General features: G+C 41.8%; 1 protein-coding gene across 5 annotated transcripts in view; it reads right to left on the minus strand.

Moving 5' to 3' along the window:
* NFIA (nuclear factor I A) overlaps window positions 1–20,866 on the minus strand; it is a 395,870-nt gene that overhangs the window by 22,360 nt on the left and 352,644 nt on the right. For 4 of the 5 annotated variants that reach the window (XM_070468073.1, XM_070468074.1, XM_070468072.1 and 1 more), the window contains one exon: window positions 19,004–19,095. The exons of the other annotated variant lie outside the window; for it this stretch is intronic. In XM_070468073.1, the coding sequence (XP_070324174.1) occupies window positions 19,004–19,095 (92 nt within the window). The remainder of the gene's footprint in view (window positions 1–19,003; window positions 19,096–20,866) is intronic. 5 annotated transcript variants of the gene reach the window in all.

Genomic DNA, 20,866 nt, shown 5'->3' on the forward strand with positions numbered 1-20,866 from the left:
GTTTAATACTCACCCACCCACACCCACAATACTAGGTGGTAGTGTACGAAGATAAACTCTGCAAGGTGAACCTTTTGTTTCTCAAGATTCCAATGCACTTGGATCAGTCTGTGGCATATTTGTTGTTTAGTTGCTAAGTCGTGTCTGATTCTTTGCAACCCCAGTGACTGTAGCCCACCAGGCTCATGTGCCCATGGGATTTCTCAGGCAAGAATACTAGAGTGGGTTGCCATTTCCTTCACCAGGGATCTTCCCAACCCAGGGACTGAACCCATGTCTCCTGCATTGCAAGCAGATTCTTTACTGCTGAGCCACCAAGGAAGATCTAAGGGATGCTGAGCTTCTATAAAACACCTTTGTAAAACAGAAACTGTGCACCCATATCCTAAGCCACACAACTAAACTACCAACCCCCTTTTCCCTGGTGTCAGATACCCTGCCTCTCAGGCTGGCCTTATCTCCGATTATCTGTATGGCCTCACAAATCATTTCAACTCCCTGAGGCTGGGCCCTCTAGTTCACAGGGGCTGTTTTAATAGAAGTAACTTCTTAAAGCACTGGCATCTTAAGGATTTTAAAATGCTATGGGAGTATGCGGGGGGGATTCCCTAGAGGTTCAGTGGTTAGGACTCCATGCTCTCACTGACAAGGGCCTGGGTTCAATCCCTGATTGGGGAACGAAGATCCCAGAAGCCTCACAGTGTGGCGAAGAAATAAATTTAAAAAAATGGCATGGGGTATATGTGTCTGAGTCATCCTATAAACAACTTTAAATAACCTTAATTCAAAGGAGATGGGAGCCAGAGCTCCAAAAATTTGAAGAAAAGGACCTGCAAACAGAATTTTTACCCTAAAAATAAAAAAGATGCCAAAAATATGAAACAGAGAAAAGATAATAAAAAGAAATGCACACTCTTCTTTTTTTTGTATTTAAAAAACTTGTGCTAAAAAAAAAAACAAAACTTGTGCTGGTGAATCACAATTTGTGCTGGTCTGTAGTGTCACAGAATCTTGTCTTAGAGGAATGTTATAAGCAGTGCAACATTCTATGTTATATCTCCTTATCCATAAAATAGCCACAACTTCTTTTCCCACAAATAAGCCTTCATCCATGGGCCCCCATCATGACTTGTTCACCATTGTATATGAGAATTTTTTGATAGCAATCAATCCAATATTACTATTTGGGGACATTATATGAGAACAGCAGAGTAATTTAACAGTATAGTTGATTAATGTAATAATCATCATTAAACTTAGTAATGGTAGTGGGATTTCCCCTTCCCTTGGTTAATGATCATGGACAATTCGTTTCTTGACTGCCAGTGGTAGAAATGGATTTTGAAATATTAACTTCTGCCCCATGGGAATGACACTTAGCCCATCACATTTAATTTTTGACCTTCACTGAACAGCATGATCCTAGTCCCTTGATTTTATAATCTTAACTAGGAAACATTAAAATATGGATTGACTCCAGTTGGCAGGAATCTTTATGTTCTTTTCACTAAAAAAGCTATAAATCCAATGGTTGACCTTTTATTTCCAGGTCACAAATGACACCCTCTCACTTTTGTCCATTCACATAGGATTTATGTTGGGGTCTACAGGTATAAGCCATGAAAGTTGAACTTTAGTGAAATGTCTTTCAAAGATGTGCACTTTACCAAAAATTTCCCACAAAAAATTAGTGGATGGCCTTTTAAAAACATCTATTATATCCTCAGGTTCACTGTTGGCTTCAACTAAATCTATTTTTTACTTGTAGTAAGTTTCTTCTAATAGTTGCATCTTTTCTGAGGATATAAAGTAGGCTTGTGTTTGGGATGATAATAGTACCTTAGCTCCCAACAAAAGTTTCTAGACTGAAAGATTTCTGAAATGTTCTCTTTGCCATCACCATAATTCATCTATTTCCAGCTGAAAAATGTTCCTTGTCCTTTCTCACAGAATCAATCGTATTGATGGGAGGCGTTCTGCATTGTCAATCAGGGAAATGTGATTTGATGGGACCCCAATGCAGTGAGATGGGGGGAGGAATACCAAACCTGCTCAGGTCCACGCCATCCGAGTGAGATCAATGCTTCCCATAATACTCTTCCTCTCATGTAGCACCCTAACTGTCACAATTAATAATGTAGAAGGAGCTGATTAACTTAAGTAAAGTGCTCTCTGCTGTGTAAACACATAAAGATCTATGAGGCAAAAAAGGGGGAGGGCAGGAAAGAACAAAACGTCATTTTTATTTTTCATGTGGACACGTTCTCACTTTTCATTCTTCTGTTGTAACAATTACTGTACCAGCCACTCTCATGGAGTCAATAAATTGATCTGGGTCTTGATGCTGCAGCAAGTGGACAGATCTGAGACACCATTATCTGCCATGGCGAGTGTGGGGGGTGGGGCTGCACTTTGGTGGCAGAGGGCAAAGGGGGAAAAGTCAAGGAAGGCAAGTCAGCATTGCTCCGGACGGGTGATTAATGTTCTCCATGGAGCTTCTGGAATGGAGAGACTCATGCCTCTGTGTGCATGCGCGTGTGTGCATGTTACCTGTGAGCGTGCATGTGTTGGGAATGGATGGAGAAAAAGAAGCCTTCAGCTTGGCTAAAGGATGCAGCCTAAGTAATACAGTATGCGCCACTTATTTAAGTCCCGGTGGTATTTCAGTCACTCACACCCATCTGCAATTCAATGAGGATCACCACCCCATTAGAGCTAATCATGTCAGCTGTGTATCTGACAAAGTAAACATTCAGAAACTGTGCTCCTATGTTCATAACTTGCTTTTGCACTGGGATTTTTTTCTTCTCTCCCTCATCCAGCATAAAGTTTAATAGTTTTTTAATATGAAATTATAACATACATAGATGCTCTCCATATGCATTCCTCAGCGTATTTTTCCTCACAACCAGAAACTGCAGCTGTTAGCTGAGTTTTAACTTGCTCCCTGGGAGTATGCTAAGTACATTCTTAATAAATAAATATCATTCCACGGGCTAATCAGAGAATTAATGGCACAACGTATGGAAAATGGACGTGGGAGGATGGGGGCAGAGATGACTCAGCTCAGGGGGGAAATTACCAGATTACCTCTGGGGATCTCACCACATTAACATTTCTCTGTTTCTACCGGTACACACAGGTCCCTGGTCCTGAAGATGAAGGAGATGCCTCCTGCTTCATCTCTGGTGCTGATGTATGTTCCATTCTAAGGGGTGAAAAGGCAGCAGCACATGGTAGCTTTCCGTGTGCCAGGGGAGGGTGCTGGCAGCTTTACACTCTAACTGTATTGAATTTTCACAAAACTAAGTGGAGAGCAGGACTTAATTTATAATTTTATAAATGTGATATCTATGGGTCAGAAAGGCTAAAAATTACCCCAAGGTCTCTGTAGATGTTTGCTCAGGCTGCCATGACAAAATACCATAGATTGGGTGGCTTAAACAACTGAAATTTATCTTCTCACAGTTCTGGAGGCCGGCAAGTCCAAGATCAAAGTTCCAGCTGATTTAGAGTCTGGTGAGGGTCCTCTCCCTGGCTGGCAGATGGCCACCTTCTTCCCGCCTAGTCCTCACATGACAGAGAGCCTGCTCTCTAGGGTCCTTCCTTTTTTTTTAAGCCACAGTGTGGCTTGCGGGATCTTATTTCCCTGACTAGGGATTGAACCAGGAGTCACAACAGTGAAAGTGTGAGTCCTAACCACTGGACCACTACAGAATTCCCTGTCTTTTCTTATAAGACCACTGATTCTATCATGAGGGCCTCACCCTCATCTGAATCTAATTACCTTCCAAAGGCCCCATCTCCAAATACCATCACACTGGGGACTAGGGCTTTAATATGAAATGGGAGGGGGGCGGTTACAATTTAATCCATATCAGTCATATACTGAGATAAATCAAACTCAAGTCTATCTGGCTCCAAAGCTTCTATTTTCTCTACTAAGTTATACTGCCTGGGAGAAGATAGTACCTCATGGCCATAGGTCTTAACGTTGCTGCTGCCTGTAAAATCTCATACTTCCTGAGGGTTAAACCAAGGCAGGTTAAGGTTTCTTCCCATACAGAGATCCCACTGTGCCCTTCACCTGCTTCCTGTCTCCCAAGGGGTAAAGTCCAAGTGCCTGAATTCAAGAGTAGACCCCGTCTAACTTCCCAGCCTCATTACTTAACATTCTCTGTCATTTACCTTATATTAACCAACATACTGGGCTTCCCAAGTGACACCAGTGGTAAAGAAGCTGCCTGTCAATGCAGGAGTCGTAAGAGATGAGGGTTTGATTCCCGGGTCGGGAAAGATCGCCTGAAGGAGGGCATGGCAGCCCACCCCAGTATTCTTGCCTGAAGGATTCCATGGGCTGAGGAGCCTGGCGGGCTATAGCCCATAGGGTTGCACAGTCAGATACAGCTGAAGCACCTGAGCGTGCATGCACACAACCAACATACTAAACAGAGTAGCGTTCTCTGAACATATACCACGAATTTTGGCATGAGCTGTTCCCCTCTCCAGGAATGCAATTATGTCTGTCTCCTTGCAAATGAGCTCATGTGAAATCTCCCCCAGAATATATCTTCCTACATGTATATCCATGGCTGATTCATGTCAATGTATGACAAAAACCACTACAATATTGTAAAGTAATTAGCCTCCAACTAATAAAAAATAAAAATAAATAAATAAATAGATGATTGGGTTAATTAAAAAAAAAAAAAAAAAGAATATATCTTCCATGAATTTCCTGCTTCTCCCCAGGGTTAGTCACCTACTCTCTGCACTACTTGTAGGTTATACATACTTCAAGTGTTTCCTTTAGCAAATCTTACTATAATTTTTTCCTTTTCTCCTTCGAAGTTGGTCAGTAATGTATGGCAGGGATTGGATCATATGGCAGTAGACCCCTTCCACCCTAGTGTGATACTGGGGATAGAGTATGTACTCAGTAAATTCTGGCTGCTCAGGTGGCTCAGTGGTAAAGAAACCACCTGCCAACACAGGTTTAACCCGTGGGTTGGGAAGATTCCCTGAAGAAGGAAATGGCAACTCAGCCCAGTATTCTTGCCTGGGAAACCCAGGGACACAGGAGCCTGGTGGGTGAAAGTCCATGGGGTTGCAAAAGAGTCAGACACGACTGAGCAACTGAAACAACAGTAAATTCTGGTTTGTTTTCCCTCCATAAGGACAAACACATAGCTGGTGAGTGGGAGAGATGAGCTAGGAATCGGCGTATTTTGACTCTTAGTCTAGTGTTCCTTTTACTCTACCAAGAGGCACTGTGGTCATTTGCCTTACTGGACCTTTCTCTTGTATTGTCCTCCCACCCCCCGGTACTATTCCTTCCTCAATACACATACACACTTGACCACAGATCCATGGAAGGAGAATTGTGCTTGAGAAGGGCAGAAGCTGTGTGCCACCAAGGCTGGCCTGAAATTTCCTCTAACATGTAGCACATCCAGCTGACTCACTGAAAATGATGTTGCTGCTGGGAAAGATTGAAGGCAGGAGGAGAAGGGGACGACAGAGGATGAGATGGCTGGATGGCATCATCCACTCAGTGGACATGAGTTTGAGCAAACTCAGGGAGACAGTGAAGGACAGGGAAGCCTGGAGTGCTGCAGTCCATGGGGTCACAAAGAGTCGGACACTACTTAGTTACTGAACAACATCCAGCCTTGTAAGGTAGTGCTGGGCCCTTCCCACCAGGCTGTGCTGAGGATGTTTGTGTCTGGCTGAGCCCAACACATTTAGACTGTGGAGGGGGCGGGGGTGTGGGGAAGGGAGAGCATGAGGGAGAGGAACACAGGGCCAGGACAGCCTGTCCTAACCCAGTGTCCCAGCTCCAACCCAGGGATCCAAGCTTATCACAAGCTCATGTGATTCATTAGTTAATGTGTAAAGCATTTGGAAAGGGAAAAGCCAATTAGAAGTGCTAAGTTATTTCATCTCTGCAGTAAAGGAAGCCATGCGAAGCCTAAGGAAAAATTCTCATGCAAATATTTTGGAGGAGGCCTGTACTTTGGAATGTAACTCAATGAATAGGCTCCATTGAAAGGCTATATCCCTGAAACAGAGGCCACTGATAAAAGAATGTGCCTTCGTCCTTAATAAACAAACAGGAAGGTAAATGAGGGTGTGGGGAAAGTGGCCAGGAAGAATCACTGAGAACTCATATGAGATCCTGGAGAAAGATCTCACGTCAGACAATAGGCTCTGGCCTTGAAACTGTGCTTTGGTGGAAACTTCAAGGTCTTAGACTCATTAGATGACCTGGAAAAGCCTGTGTCTGAAAGGAACCCCTCCTAATGTGAACGGTCATTATTTATAACCAGAAAGCTTTTTCTTTGCTTTTTTTTTGGCTATGCCACCAAGCATGGGATCTTAGCTTCCTGACCAGGGATCGAACCTGCGCCCCCTGCAGTGGAAACACTAGAAGCATGGAGTGTTGACCACTGGACCACCATGGAAGTTCCGTGATTGGTCATTATTCAGAATGCAGAAACATGTGGTAAAGCAAATGCCTTCCTGATACAGGGTTTTCACATGCAGGGGCTTTGTGGAAGTGGGAACCCCACCTGTACTCCCTTCTCCCCTCAGAGCATGTAGCAGGGCCAATCCATTTTCCTGTTCTCTGAACTCTGTTGACTCAAGCAAAGCAAAACCAGGCTCTTTTCTTTTGCAAAGGAAGCATCTGGTTCCAAGTCATAAAAGAGAAACCCAGAACCTGTTGCTGAGTGTTTGATAAGCACCTGGGAGGGGGCACTGTTTCCCAGAGTTCCCCTGTGATTACAAAGGCACATGTCTTTCAATGCAGCCTTTTTGGAGTGCTCGTTTACCAGGATAACCTTGACTCAGCCCCGGGGGGCTGGTTTACCCAAAACTCCAGTACTTCTGCCCAAATCCTGGAATCCAACAGAAGGCTTAAATGAGACGATCACTATCCACTCACACATACACACAGCATACAAGTCTCCTGGACACACAGGGAGTGAGTGGAGGGAAGGCATGAAGCAAAAGAGGAAAGGAGTCAAACGCAAGAACTGGAGGTGAAAACATCATGAAACCGGCCAGGGCATGGGAAAAAAGGAAGATGACAGATACTGTTAACAGTCCTCCCCACTATATATTGCCCCTTCTTTCTCAGGGCAATTTTGTTTAGGGAGGACAATGTGACCAGCCCTGGGTAAATGAGTTATGATCTTAGCCAATCAAGATAATTTTGTGTTGGCTTTACTGGCATTCTTTGCAGCTAAAGATTAAACTGTGACCATTAGCTTTAGTCAATGAAACCCAAAACAGCAGGATCCTTGTTTCTTGATATAAAAGGAATAATGGGGAATGATGTGGGGATGATGTCTGGAGCTGCAGCAGTCATTTTGTAGTCAGAGGCACCTGCTTGTGGATGCTAAGGATGGTACAACAGAATGTTTAAAAGAGCAAGGCTCCTGCTGGCATCCTGTAGCAGCTGAAACAGTGCCAACAACCATTCACTGACATATTTCTTGTTATGCAGGAACCAAAAAATCTGATTGGCTTAAGCCATAGTTAATTGGATTTTCTTCTATGAGGTGGATAACGCTATCACCTTCATTTCATAGATGAGGAAACAGAATTTTAAAGAGTAACATGTCCAAGATCACTCAGATAAATGGCACAAACAGGATGTGAAAACAGTCCTACTCAATCCTAAGTCTATTCTACTCTTCAATTCATGACTTTGGCCTTGTTCCCTTAACCAAATCAGATCATGAGCATCTAGAGTATTTCCTTTAGGAACCTCCTACACTGTTGGTGGGAATGTAAGTTGGTGCAGCCACTATGGGGAACAGTATGGAAGTTCCTCAAAAAACTGGAGTTGCCATTTGATCCAGAAATCCCACTCTTGAGCATATATTCAAACAAAATTATAATTCAAAAAGATACCTGCACTTCCCAAGTTCACAGCAGCACTCTTCACAATAGCCAAGACATAGAAACATGTCAAATGGTCAAATGTCCACCAGCAGATGAATGCATAAAGATGTGGCACATATATATAATAGAATATTACTCAGCCATAAAAAGAATGAAATAATGCTATTTGCAGCAACATGGATGCAACTAGAAATAATCATACTAAGTGAAGTAAGTCAGAAAGAAAGACAAATACCATATATCAGTTATATGTGGGATCTGAGTGAAAGTCACTCAATAGTATCCAACTCTTTGCGACCCCATGCACTATACAGTCCATAGAATTCTCCAGGCCAGAATACTGGAGTGGGTAGCCTACCTTCTCCAGTGGATCTTCCCGACCCAGGAATTGAACTGGGGTGTCCTGCATTGCAGGTGGATTCTTTACCAACTGAGCTACCAGGGACACAAATGAACTTTTATGAAACAGAAACAGATCCACAGACACAGAGAACAGACTTGTGGTTGCCAAGGGGGAGGGCAGAGTGGGAGAGGGGAGGACTGCGAGTTTGAGACTAGCAGATGCAAACTATTATACACAGAATGGGAAAGCAACAAGATCCTTCTGTATATCACAGAGACCTATATTCAATATTCTGTGATAAACCATTGCTGTTGTTCAGTTGCTAAGTTGTGTCTGACTCTTTGCAACCCCATGGACTGCAGCATGCCAGGCTTCCCTGTCCTTCACCATCTCCTGGAGCTTGCTCAAACTCATGTCCATTGAGTCAGTGATACCATCCTCTGTCACCCCCTTCTCATCTTGCCCTCAATCTTTCCCAGCATCAATGAGTTGTCTCTTCACATCAGGTGGCCAAAGTATTGGAGCTTCAGCTTCAGCATCAGTTCTTTCAATGAATATTCAGGGTTGATTTCCTTTAGGATTGACTGGTTGGATCTCCTTGCAGTCCAAGGGACTCTCAAGAGTCTTCTTCAGCACCACAATTCGAAAACATCAATTCTTCAGTGCTCAGCCTTCTTTATGGTCCAATTCTCACATCCATACATGACTACTGGAAAAACCACAGTTTTGACCTTTGTCAGCAAAGTGATGTCTCTGCTTTTTAATACGATGTCTAGGCTTGTCACAGATTTTCTTCCAAGGAGCAAGTGTTAATTTTGTGGCTGTAGTTACTGTCCTCAGTGATTTTGGAGCCCAAGAGAATAAAGTCTGTCACTGTTTCCATTTTTTCTCCTTCTATTTGCCATGAAGTGATGGGACCAGATGCCATGATCTTAGTTTTTTGAATGCTGAGTTTTAAGCCAGCTTTTTCACTCTCCTCTTTCACCTCCATCAAGAGGCTCTTTAGTTCCTCTTCACTTTCTGCCATTAGAGTGGTATCATCTGCATATCTGAGGTTGTTATTTATCCCAGCATGTGTGTGTGTGTGTATATACACATTGTACACACATACATACATACATTATGGTTTATCATAACTAATGATGCTCAGTTGTGATAAACCTTAAAGGGAAAAATATATAAAACAGAACCTGTATATATATATATATATATATATATATATATATATATATATGCAGGTGTGTATATATATGTATGTGTATAACTGAATGATTCTGCTGTACAGCAGAAATTAATGCAATATTATAAATCAACTATATTCCAACTTTAAAAAAAGAACATCTCCCTTAGTGTCCCACTCATTGGAAACATTATCAAGGCCCATTTCAGAGCTGGAAACGTTGATGGCAGTTTGGCAGCTGATGCTGCAATTTTCTGACTTCATTGTAAGACTCTCATCAAATTCTGACTCAACTCCTCTCAGCTCTGTCCAGCCATTCACAGCTTCTTTTGTCAGTCTTTCCCTCCACTTCATTTTCTATCCCACTTTCCCCAAAATCCAAACAGCTAATTAAATATCAGTAAATGCCAGACATTTAATCCAGTCTCTTCTTCGATGATGTCTAAAATTTCCTGAAGAATCTCCCTTTTACCTTCCCCTTCTCCATTGCCATTGATCTCATTTAAGTACTGGCAAAGAAGCAAGCACGAAATGAACCATTAGTTGTTGAGCACCTACTGTGTGCCAGATTCCATGCAGGCATGCATGCTCAGTCGTGTCTGACTCTTCACGACCCCATGGACTGTAGCCCACCAGGCTCCTCTGTCCATGGGATTTTGCAGGCAAGAATACAGGAGTGGGATGCCATTTCCTTCTCCAAGGGACCTTCTCAACACAGGGATCGCACCTCGCATCTCCTGCATTGGCAGGTATATTCTTTACCATCCAGCCACTGATTGAGGGCATGAGGAGAAGGGTGACAGAGGATGAGATGGTTGGACGGCATTATCGACTCAATGGGCAAGAGTTTGAGCAAACTCCGGGAGATGGTGAAGGACAGGGAAGCTTGGCGTGCTATAGTCCACGGGGTCGCAAAGTGTCGGACACGACTGAGTGACTGAATAACACTACCACCTGGGAAGTCCTGCCAGATCCCATATAAACACCTTTCATATAAAAATCCTTTCAGTGATCATCAGTTCACTTAACTAAGGAGTTTCCTCAAATCTGTTTCGAGCAAAGCAAAAAACAAAAACACTAAAACCAAACTAAAACATGCCATTAAACGTGACGGTATCTCTGAAGTTAAAAAACTGAGGAAGAAAAAGCCGACCAGTACCTAGAACTGAGGCTCTGGCTTGGTCCAGAAGTGAAATTTGTGGCTGAGGACAACTAAAACATGCTGCCAAGCTAAAACTTGAGAGACAACGGTTCTGTTTATTGAAAAATGTATTTTAAGAGTGTCTCATAGGCTGTCCATGAGTCAGCTGCTAAGCGTTTGTGAAGAGAAACGTGGCAAGACCATACAGGCTGGTGTGGGGGCTGGGAAGCTGGAGGAGTCACTCCTGCCCGCAGCAGGAGGGAGCAGATGGCAGGGTAACTCCTCTCCCTGAGGCGGTGCTGACTATTCAACACCTACGCCTAGAGCTGAGAATGTAAGAGAAAAAATGATCAGGCACTGTTTTCTCTGCAGACGCTGGGGGTCCATTCATTTGCCACAGTCCTCACTACCCTCAGAAAAGGGGCTTCCCTAAGTGGCTCAGGCGGTAAAGGATGTGCCTGCAACATGCGAGACCAGGTTTTGATCCCAGGGTCAGAAGATCCCCTGGAGGAGGAAATGGCAACTCACTTGTGTATTCTTGCCGGGAGAATTCCATGGATAGAGAAATCTGGTGGGCTACAGTCCATGGCGTTGCAGAGTCGGATATGACTTCACTTTACTATCCTCAGAGATATGATTGATTTCCCCTTGGGAAGTCTCTTCTTCCTTGGGGCACAACTTATCTTAAGGCTAGATATCGGGGGCAGGGCAAGGACAGAGGTGACCAACAGAATAAGGCTTTTGGAGTACCTTTAGGGCAAGAAGCTCAATGGAAGAATCCAAGAGATTCTGAACTTGTGGAGTTTTGTCCAAATTTTGTCCTAACTGGATGGTCACTTTAGATCCCGCGTTTGGCAGGCAGGTTCTGCCCTTAACCACAGAGCAGCACATGATGATGTGCTGAAAGAGCACACATGTCCTTTCCTGCTAGGGGCACTGAAGGAAGTGTGGGCTCTGGAATCAGAAGTAGGTCTGTGTCCTGGTTCTGCCCACCCCTGGCTATGTGGTTCTGGGGAAGTCACTGCCCTCTCTTTAAACCTTTACACAGTTTTTAAATCTATATAATGGGATAACAATAGTAACAGCTCTGCTTATCTCAAAGGGTTGTTCTGAAGATCACATGAGAAAATACTTTGTAATCCAGAAAACAACGTTTAAATATAAACACTTAGTTATCAACCAAACCACCAATGCTATCACTTGTTGAGTATTAGCAGGTGTTAAGCATTTACTTTTTCTGCACTGAGTTTAAGACTCAAAACAACCGTAGGAGGTAGATAAATACAGTTATCACCATTTTACAGTTCATAAACCAGGCTAGAAAAATTGAATTACCAAGAAAAATTTTTTTAAATTACCCAAAAATGAAGCACGCATACCACTTTTAAGTGATGAAATAAAGCTCCAACCAAGATCTGAAAGGAAAGCTCACAACCTCAGCTGCTCTGCTCTCTGGGCAGAGCCTGGCTGTTCTCACAGATGTTGACTAATGTCATTAGTAAAGGTCTTTTTCCCAGGCAGGATGAGAAAATGAGCTCAGTCTTGATTTCACAGATGCTGGAGCTAATAGGAAACTGGGGCAGGTCTTCAGAAGAACCAAGTACAGCGGTCCTGTTCTTTGGTTTAAGAGTCAATCTCAGGCCACAAAGAGAAAATGGTCAGTAACCTTTCATCATAAACAGTTAAGGATGCAGACAGTATTCAGGAAAGAGATGTTCTGGAGACAGACTGGTTCAAATACTGGCTACCTCATTTGCCATGGGACAAGTATACTCTCTGAAACTTCAGTTTTCTTGTCAGTAAAACAGGGAGATTCCCTTCCCATACCAGGGAATTTCTCTCCTACTCTCTCAGTTGTGTCCAACTCTTTGTGACCTTTGAACTATACAGCCCTCAAAGCTTCTCTGCCCATGGGATTTTCCAGGCAAGAATACCAGAATGGGTTGTCTTTTCCTTCTCCAGGGGATCTTCCTGGACCAGGGATTGAATCTGCATCTCCTGTGTCTCCTGCATTGCAGGCGGATTCTTTACCCACTGAGCCATCAGAGAAGCGAAACAAGGTTAACAGCACTGATCTCAGAGGGCTCTGAGGCCTGGAGTTAGTGCAGGCACAGAAACTAAGATGCATCAGCTCGCGTCGGCGCTTAATACAGAGTGTCCATTTAGCCAATTAACTTTTTTCAGAGTTAGAAGTAAATGGAATTTTATCTGCCACTCCTCTCCAATCTTGGGAGTTTTCAGCTGTATGGGCTTGTAACTCAAATGCTCAGACCAATTGTAACTAGAAGGGGGAGGATAGTTGATTTTCTTCTCTATAAGGAAGTCTGAGTTTCTTGCCTTTGCAGCTCTCTAGCTGCTCCCTGAACTTCTCTGTGGTACCCAACTTCCTATAGGGAGGCAGCTGGGGTCAGGGCGGGGAGGAGGCAGGGAATGGCTTCAGCTAATTGCACTGCAATCTCAAGCGAGCTTGGTGTTCGGGGTGAGAATATTACGCAAGGAGTGTTGCTTCTTGGAAATGAGGGATGGTGGGGGATGGGGGTCTGGCCGATATGCCAGCAGCAGGAAAGGATTCTAATAATTTCATCTGCTTGGTCCAAAAAAGACAGAGCTCAACGTGTCTTTCTACTTTACATGGGATAAAGTCTTATTGTCCAGCTCATGGCTGGTCAAATTAAAAGTAGCAGAAAAAGGTAAAATGTCTAAGAGCCAGAGCCATATCATCAGTCCAAAATTAGACAAGGACAGAAAAGCTTTCTTGCCTTGTCTGTCCGTTCCACTCTTTGAAAGGTCTTTTCCCCAACTCCAAGCCTCTTAGGCAAATCCTTACTGTAACTGGTATCGCACTGCATCATTAATGTTGTTGTTGTCATTACTGTTATTTTTTACATCTGTTTCCTCTATCAGTCTTTGAGCAACTTGAGGAGAATTGTTATTCCCTGCATTCTGTAGGTGTTGGGAATACAGTCAGAAATGATGAGTGATTGATGAAAGGGATTTAGAAAGTTTTGCATTTTGCAGATCGCCTGAGCACTGGTTTCTCAGGCGGAGCTTCAGGAATATGGCACATGAAATGGCAACAGATCCAAACACCCTCCATACCCACCACCTCCCTACTGTTCCTTGTGCATCCCCACCAAAGGCAGACGAGTGCTGTGCCCATAATTGAGCTCTGCGGGGACCTCTCCAGGTGAGCAGGTTTCCGGCACAGAGAAGCGTGTGGCTTGTGCACACGTTTGTAAATTTCATGAGGCAAAGGCAGTCACACTGCTTGTGAGTCAGGCAGCTAAATGATTTATTAAGCAAAGGTTACAGCACCTGTGCCTTTTTGTCAACAAATCAGGCCCGTGCCATGCCAAGCGATTCTTCTAATAACCCAAATGGTAATTTGGTTTTAAATAGCCTTTCAGATACCACAATTCTGTTGAGGCAGAACAGTGATAGATTTGGGTGGCAGGGAAGAAATGCCTGTTTTTAATATTGTTTGCGCTCATTTTTCATTTTAAAGAATTAGTCCTCATTGGCGATCTGCAGGTTAAGCATTTTATTTGAACATTCTGATTAAACTGGACCCTGAATGAAAATGAGTTCTTTGCTCAGTCCTTCTGTGTAGGAATTGGTATTTCTATTTATTACCTGATGATGAAATATTAACTTTTTTTCTCTAAATAAATGCCTCTTTTTAATGGCTCTCGTTTTCAGGGATCAGATTAAATTATGAGATGCAATTGAGATGGTCATTGGCTTTCAGCTGTTTGATATGATGGCATGCTCTCTCATGTCATTCAGTGGGAGTGCAGGGGACATTAACAGTGTCCAAAGTGAAGTAAATACTCTATGCCCCAGAGTCATTTCTATATGTTATTATCAACTGTCATGGGACAATACTGAAAAATAAAGAGATTTGGGGTAGTCGTGTTTTCTCAGAACAGATGGGTATTCTAAAAGCTGTCTGGAGGTGGCTACCCCCGTGTTAATGATGAGTTATAAAATGGAGGAGAAGGAAAAGGGGAGGCAAGTCATGATAATAGCAGAGGTAGCAGAAAAGTGAGGCAGAAGAATGGGATGGATAACCTGGCGGGAATGTCCCAACAGAGCCAAAGCTGGGGTAAATTATATTAATACAATGCAATTGGAAGGCAGTTTGAAAGAAAACTAGCTCAGGGCAAGGCTAAAAAGAAGGCAATTCTGTCTCAGCAAAGGGAGGAATTCTCTGGAGAAAAAAAAAATAGACTGGAAGGAAGGAGGAGGAAAAATGGCTTTCAATTATCCATGTTATCTTTCCCTACCAATCATTACAGATGATGAATAGGTGCAATAAAAGCCAATATTCAATTTTTCCAATTTACATGGAAAGAAGGCCATAATATATTGTTAAGGGGGAAGAAACAGCAGGTTACCAAACAGTGTATATAATATGATCTCATTTTTGCAATATATTTGTATGCATAGAAACAGTCTGGATGGATTTAGACAGAAATGTTAACAGTAGGACTACAAGAGATTTTTTTTTCCCATCTGTATTTTCCACAGTTAACATGTATCATGATAGTAATAAGAAAAAGTCATTATTTTTGAACTTCCTTATGAATCATTTAGATTCAGCGCATATTTGCTGACTACCCACTATGTGCCGGACATGAGAACGAGTGCTTTCAGAGAGCTCAGCACAAAATGACAGTGGATTATTTTCTGATAAACAGTCCACTCTGCCTGGCTGTTTTACAGAATTTCAGACTCTCAAGAGGTGAAAGGGTCATTAAGAGTTTATCTAATAATTACATTTAAAAATTGTGATAAAATGTACATAAACTTTACCATCTTAACCATTTTTACGTGGAGAGTTCAGTGGCATGCAGGACATTCACACTGTTGTGTAACACCAACATCATGTACCATCCATCTTCAGAGCTTTTTTCCATCTTATAAAATGAACACTCTATACCACTAAACAATAACTGTCGATTCTGCCCTCTCCCCAGCTCCTGGCAACCACGGTTCTGCCTTCTGTCTCTGTGAATGTGACTACACTAGGTACTTCATATTAAGTGGAATCGTACAGCGTTTGTTCTTTTGTGACTAGCCTATTTCACTTTGCATAACGTCTTCAAGGTTCATCTATGTTGCAACATATTGCAGAATTTCTTTTGTTTTCAAGGCTGGATAATATGTATTATACCACATTAAAATGGTATACACATAGTAAAACGTATATGCCGTGTTTTGTTTATCCACTTATCTGTTGATGGACACTTGGATTACTTGACTCTTTTAGCTATTGTGAATAATGCTGCTACAAACATGGCTATACAAATATCTCTTTGAGACCTGGTTTTCAATTCTTTCGGACTTTCAATTCTTTCAAGGCTCTAATGATCAGTGTCTATCTCTGATCAGAGCAAACTCAGATTTAAAACCAGGGAATATGCCAGTGGTATTCCTGAGAGTTGAGCATCAGACTCTGTTTGAATATCTGCAGGAAAAGTAGCTCATCACTCTATAAGGCAATAAGTACAATACAGTAGTTAGATAACATAGGTCTTGAAGTCAGACAGAACTGGGGACACATTCTTGCTCTGTTCCCCACTGTACAGCCTTGGAAAAATCAACCACTCTTTAGATCTCAGGTTTCACATCTATAAAATGGAGATAATTATGTATATCCTAATGGATGGCTGTCAAGATTTGTTGGATAACGTACTTAAGGTACTTAGTGCATAGAAAATGCTCAATAAATAGGGGCTATATGTAATCAAGTAACTTATTTTTTTTTAAAGGAATGGTCTTATGATAAACTGAAAGCTGCCTACTTCAAATGTCTATTCATTAGTTCAAATTCTACTAGAAAGAAATAGGGACCATCAGTTCAGTCCAGTTCAGTCGCTCAGTCATCTGTGTTCCACAGGCTGATGCTCCAAGTATTTGAAGAGGTTTCTTTGGGGAAAAGAGAGGCCATTTTACTTTGTATTTGTTTGTGGATTTCTGTGCAGGATACCTTTTCTGCATTTATAAAGCTCACGTGTCTGCTTGGCTGACTCTTCAATTTTTACTTCTTTAAGGCAGAATACAAAATTTTGTTTTCCCATAAAACTTTTCCCATAATGCAATTAATACAAATTTCATGCCTATTAACAAAAATATTTATATTAAAAAATGTAGGCTTGCCTAGGGAATTACTAATCTGCAGGTCATGTTCAGATTATGTCTTAAAAAATGCCTATAAAAATTCCTCTTCTTAACTGATGTCCTCTGAGAAAAATTATTTTTTAAATATTATTTTTATTATTTATATCTATATATATGCCTTCCAAATGGTTCCAGAAAGTAGTTCTTTTAAAAAAGAGTTAATATATACATCTAAATATTAAAATATTTAGAGCACATAATTTTTATCTCAGGATATATTTTTGGGGAAAAAGAATAACTCCATTAGTGCAGTTTCTCATAAGACAATTGGGGATGGCTTTCTCCAAGCCAAATGTGGCAGGTGTCACTGTGATAAGAAACATTTAAGCTGTTGTCCCTATGATGCCAAATATTTAACAGAAACTCAAAAAATTCAGTTCCAGATGCCAATATTGGGCCTATATGACATCATTCATCCAGATGCGTAGAAAATCTGGATTTTAAGAATTGAATTTTTGTGGTCAACATCATGAAGACTCAGTTTGTGGGTTAAATAAGGCATTTGTGAAACAAGGCCATATTGGAATAGAACACGTTTTGATTATAGAGAAACAAATTGAATGGAATGCAGGGTACAATTTCAGTGCAGTGAATCACAGCTTATATTAAAATACTATGTAAAATACAAACAGGGCATTTCCAAACTGCATTTTTGAGGTTCCTAATGAAGTAACCTGAGCCCACTGGTGCTTTGAGAAAAGAAATCATCCAATATAAAGCTACTGTCCCCAATTCTTCCCTTCTCATTGAATTTGACCATGTAAGCCAAATGTACAATAAGAAATGTTCTACTTTAATGCATCTGAGGTAATTATTCAACTTCAGATTCAGCAGTTAAGTATTTGAAGGTGTGGGAAAGTAAGCAATAAACTTAACAATTTTGTGGGGAGTATGGAATAGGCAACGTTAATCCTGGATGCCAGTGTACCTGCCCCCCCCCCACCCCCCACCTTCCCTCCCTTGCCAGTTTCATAAGAAACAGCCGAAGTGGGAAATTCAAGAGTTAACTTTCTTCCTCCCCTCTTCGCTTCCCCTCTCCTTACAGCTGCCTCCTCCGAGGCTGTACTTTCTGTGACCCTGCTTTAGTGTAGGAAGGCTTCAGACGCAATGCTGTTTAACCCACACTGTCGACACAGCAATAAACTAAAATCCTTTACAGAGAAAGCAAATGGACCCAGGAAAGCAAATCTATTTTGTTCATAAGCACCTGCTCATAGTGTTACAAACAAAGATGAATAGTTAGAAATTAGGCATCTGGAGATTACACACCACAGCACATGCACAGAACATCTCGGAGAATTTTTTCAAACACTGTGTTGAACAGAACCTCAAAGGGAAAACATTTTCTTTATGTCAATTCTGATAATATACAGTCACATTCTAGTTAAGAAATGAGAGAGGAGCTTCTTCTAAAACTTGTATCTAATTCTATTTTATAAATCTCTAAGTATCTTTATAGCTACTACCCTGGAATTCTAAGTCTTTCACTGTTTCTCAATTCACAGCAGCTGTTTTAAAACTTTTAAAAGAGAGACTTTCTCCTTGACCTATGCTAGCACAAAACACATCTATTGAAAAACAAACTCTAGATGTCCTGGCATACTCTTTTTTTTTTCAATCACTACCTCAAAACATGATATTAATTCACATCCATCCCCTCCCACCCCACTGGGGCCAGCGTAGCCGGTAACAAATACCTCCTATTTCTGCACCAATACCAGCAACTTAACAGGGCTCAGGAACTCTCTCTTTTCCTTTCTCTTAGAAAGACTGTCAGGGTCCTGGGGACCCTATAACGAGTACAGAAGAGTGGCTGGCCCCCCCACTCCCAGCATGCACTCTGATGTCACTGGCAACCAGAGTGTACTTTCCAGGTTCAATGGGGGCCTACTTCTGTCTGCTCACACGCAGAGACACGGATTCCTAAAAGCGGGAGCACACTCTATCCAGCCTGGGAAAATTTTCTTCCCATAGCCAAAGCAGGTCTGGCACAGAAGCCCTCTCTTCTACTCCCTCAATACAAGAAACAAAAATTGCAGGCACTGTTTTCCATGATTTCTGAGAACACGTGGAAAGGTGGCTGAAGGGCCCGGACGAGGTGGGGGGTGGGGTGGGGGGGGGTCAGGAGGTAAGGGGACCGAACAGGGTCTGGGAAACGCAGCCTGTTGTGGCGAAAGATGAGTTACAATGCACCTGATGAATAAAACAAGCTGCACCACATACAGAAAAGATGAGAGCGGCCCACCTGTGTCTGTTGAGGGATATTTACAAAGCTTGGATCCCGTGGTCCAACACTGACGAATCGGTTTGCGGGGGAGGTGCTGGGTGTCGAGTAGGCTGTGAAGGGAAGGGACACATGCGTTCAGGAAGCAGCACGAGATTGCACACACAGACAACACCAAAACACACAGTTTCCGAGCCTACGCAGCTGATTAACAAGGAAATGTGTGCACTGTAGCTAGCAGAGGGATCTAGCTAGCGAGGGCATCTTAGACAGTCAAAAAGGAAGGGGGATTGGCTTCCAAAGACTGCTGCAGTAAAAAACAGCGTCAAACTGGTGCTCAGATGAGCTCTTTTCTCCTTCCATCATACAAATTAGAACATGCAGGACATTTGCAAAGTATACTTTCTGAGTGAAACATGAGTTCTGGAGTCAGAAAGAGACATCCTAGTCTTTAAAAGCACAGGAGAAAGAAATTAGGTAGAAAGGGGAGGAAAGCAGTTCATTTTACAGTCTTGCTTTTTACACTATTACCGTCCTAAAGGTCATGGGATGTTCCTGTTCCTCTATCTCTAAATACAATAAAAGAGTCTTTACGAAGGGACTGGGTTCTCCAGAAAGGTGGTGGGAAACCATCTAGAGCACACTGGCTTTACAGGCTTAGTGGGGTGTCTGGAATTCTATGATCACAAAGCATGCTTACAGTATTAACATTTGGAGTCTTCCCATCCTAGAACCTTTCTGTTCAGGCACAAACCATCAAGACCCCATGTAAACCTGCAACCTCAGGTACCACTCTTCAGCCTACTATACTTTTCACAGTACATAAATGTTCTGTGGCTGGTTTTTATACGTATATTGAAGAGCTTCACTCCACAGAGAAAAATTCTGTAGTTTTAGTGTTTCATTGGCTCATATATCCAAATGAACATTTTTTTTTCTGGTGTCCTTCACCAGAAATTCACTTCTTAATCACAAACTGCAAGGATTTATTCATATTCTTTCTTTACTAGAATTTTTAGACAATTACTTAATTTCAAATTTCTTAACCATACTTTTAAAAAGCCTAAGTTTTCTTGACTAACACAAGGCATGCACTATCTAAAAGATGAAAAGGATTTGCACTTTTTTAAAAATACAAATAATTGAAGGAATAATATCAAGTTCCTTTGCCAGATATTTTCCCCCGCATTAACATCATCTGCCTCGCTTCCTTTGATTTTCTGTTTTACAGAAAACTGCTCAGACTTCTTGTTTCCCTTGTTAAGCACATCTAGAGACTAAAGTTCCAACCACTCTGGCCCAAGTTCTATTGGTTTTAGAAGTAAGTCACCCACGCAGAGCTGTGATGGTCATGTAGTACGGTTGTGTTGGAACAGAGAAAGAATAAAAGAGTCCCCTGATGTCTATTAAGAAGAAACTTTTTGTGGCTGTAGTATTTGTTTGAGAAGAATTTGTCCAATAATAGCTTTATCTAAAATGATCTAATTGTATGATACATTATATTGTCTAGCAACTGATTTCTTCCCCAACCCATCCTGTCAGATTAACCCCTACAGATTTGACAAATACATTTAGTTATTCTGTATGTGCCTCTCACTCATTGCTATGGGAAAATTTACTTTTTAAAAAGCTCAGTCAAATACTCTTTATTAATGGTTTCATTCAGCCTATTGCTCCACTTTGATGTGCTTTCAAGAGTCTTTAACAGAAAGTTTTATACTGAAAATGATGGACTATAATTACCTGATAGTGAATTTATCTGCTCCTAGGGCACAAAGAGGATGTGGGAGAGATAAGGAGGAAACTTGGAGATAAAATAACCTGTTAAGCCTGTTAGCAATTAGGAGGGAAAAAAGTATTTTTCACATGTAGGTAAGTTGAGAA

The sequence above is a fragment of the Odocoileus virginianus genome, chromosome 5 (assembly GCF_023699985.2).
Source record: "Odocoileus virginianus isolate 20LAN1187 ecotype Illinois chromosome 5, Ovbor_1.2, whole genome shotgun sequence".
Classification (NCBI taxonomy): domain Eukaryota; kingdom Metazoa; phylum Chordata; class Mammalia; order Artiodactyla; family Cervidae; genus Odocoileus; species Odocoileus virginianus.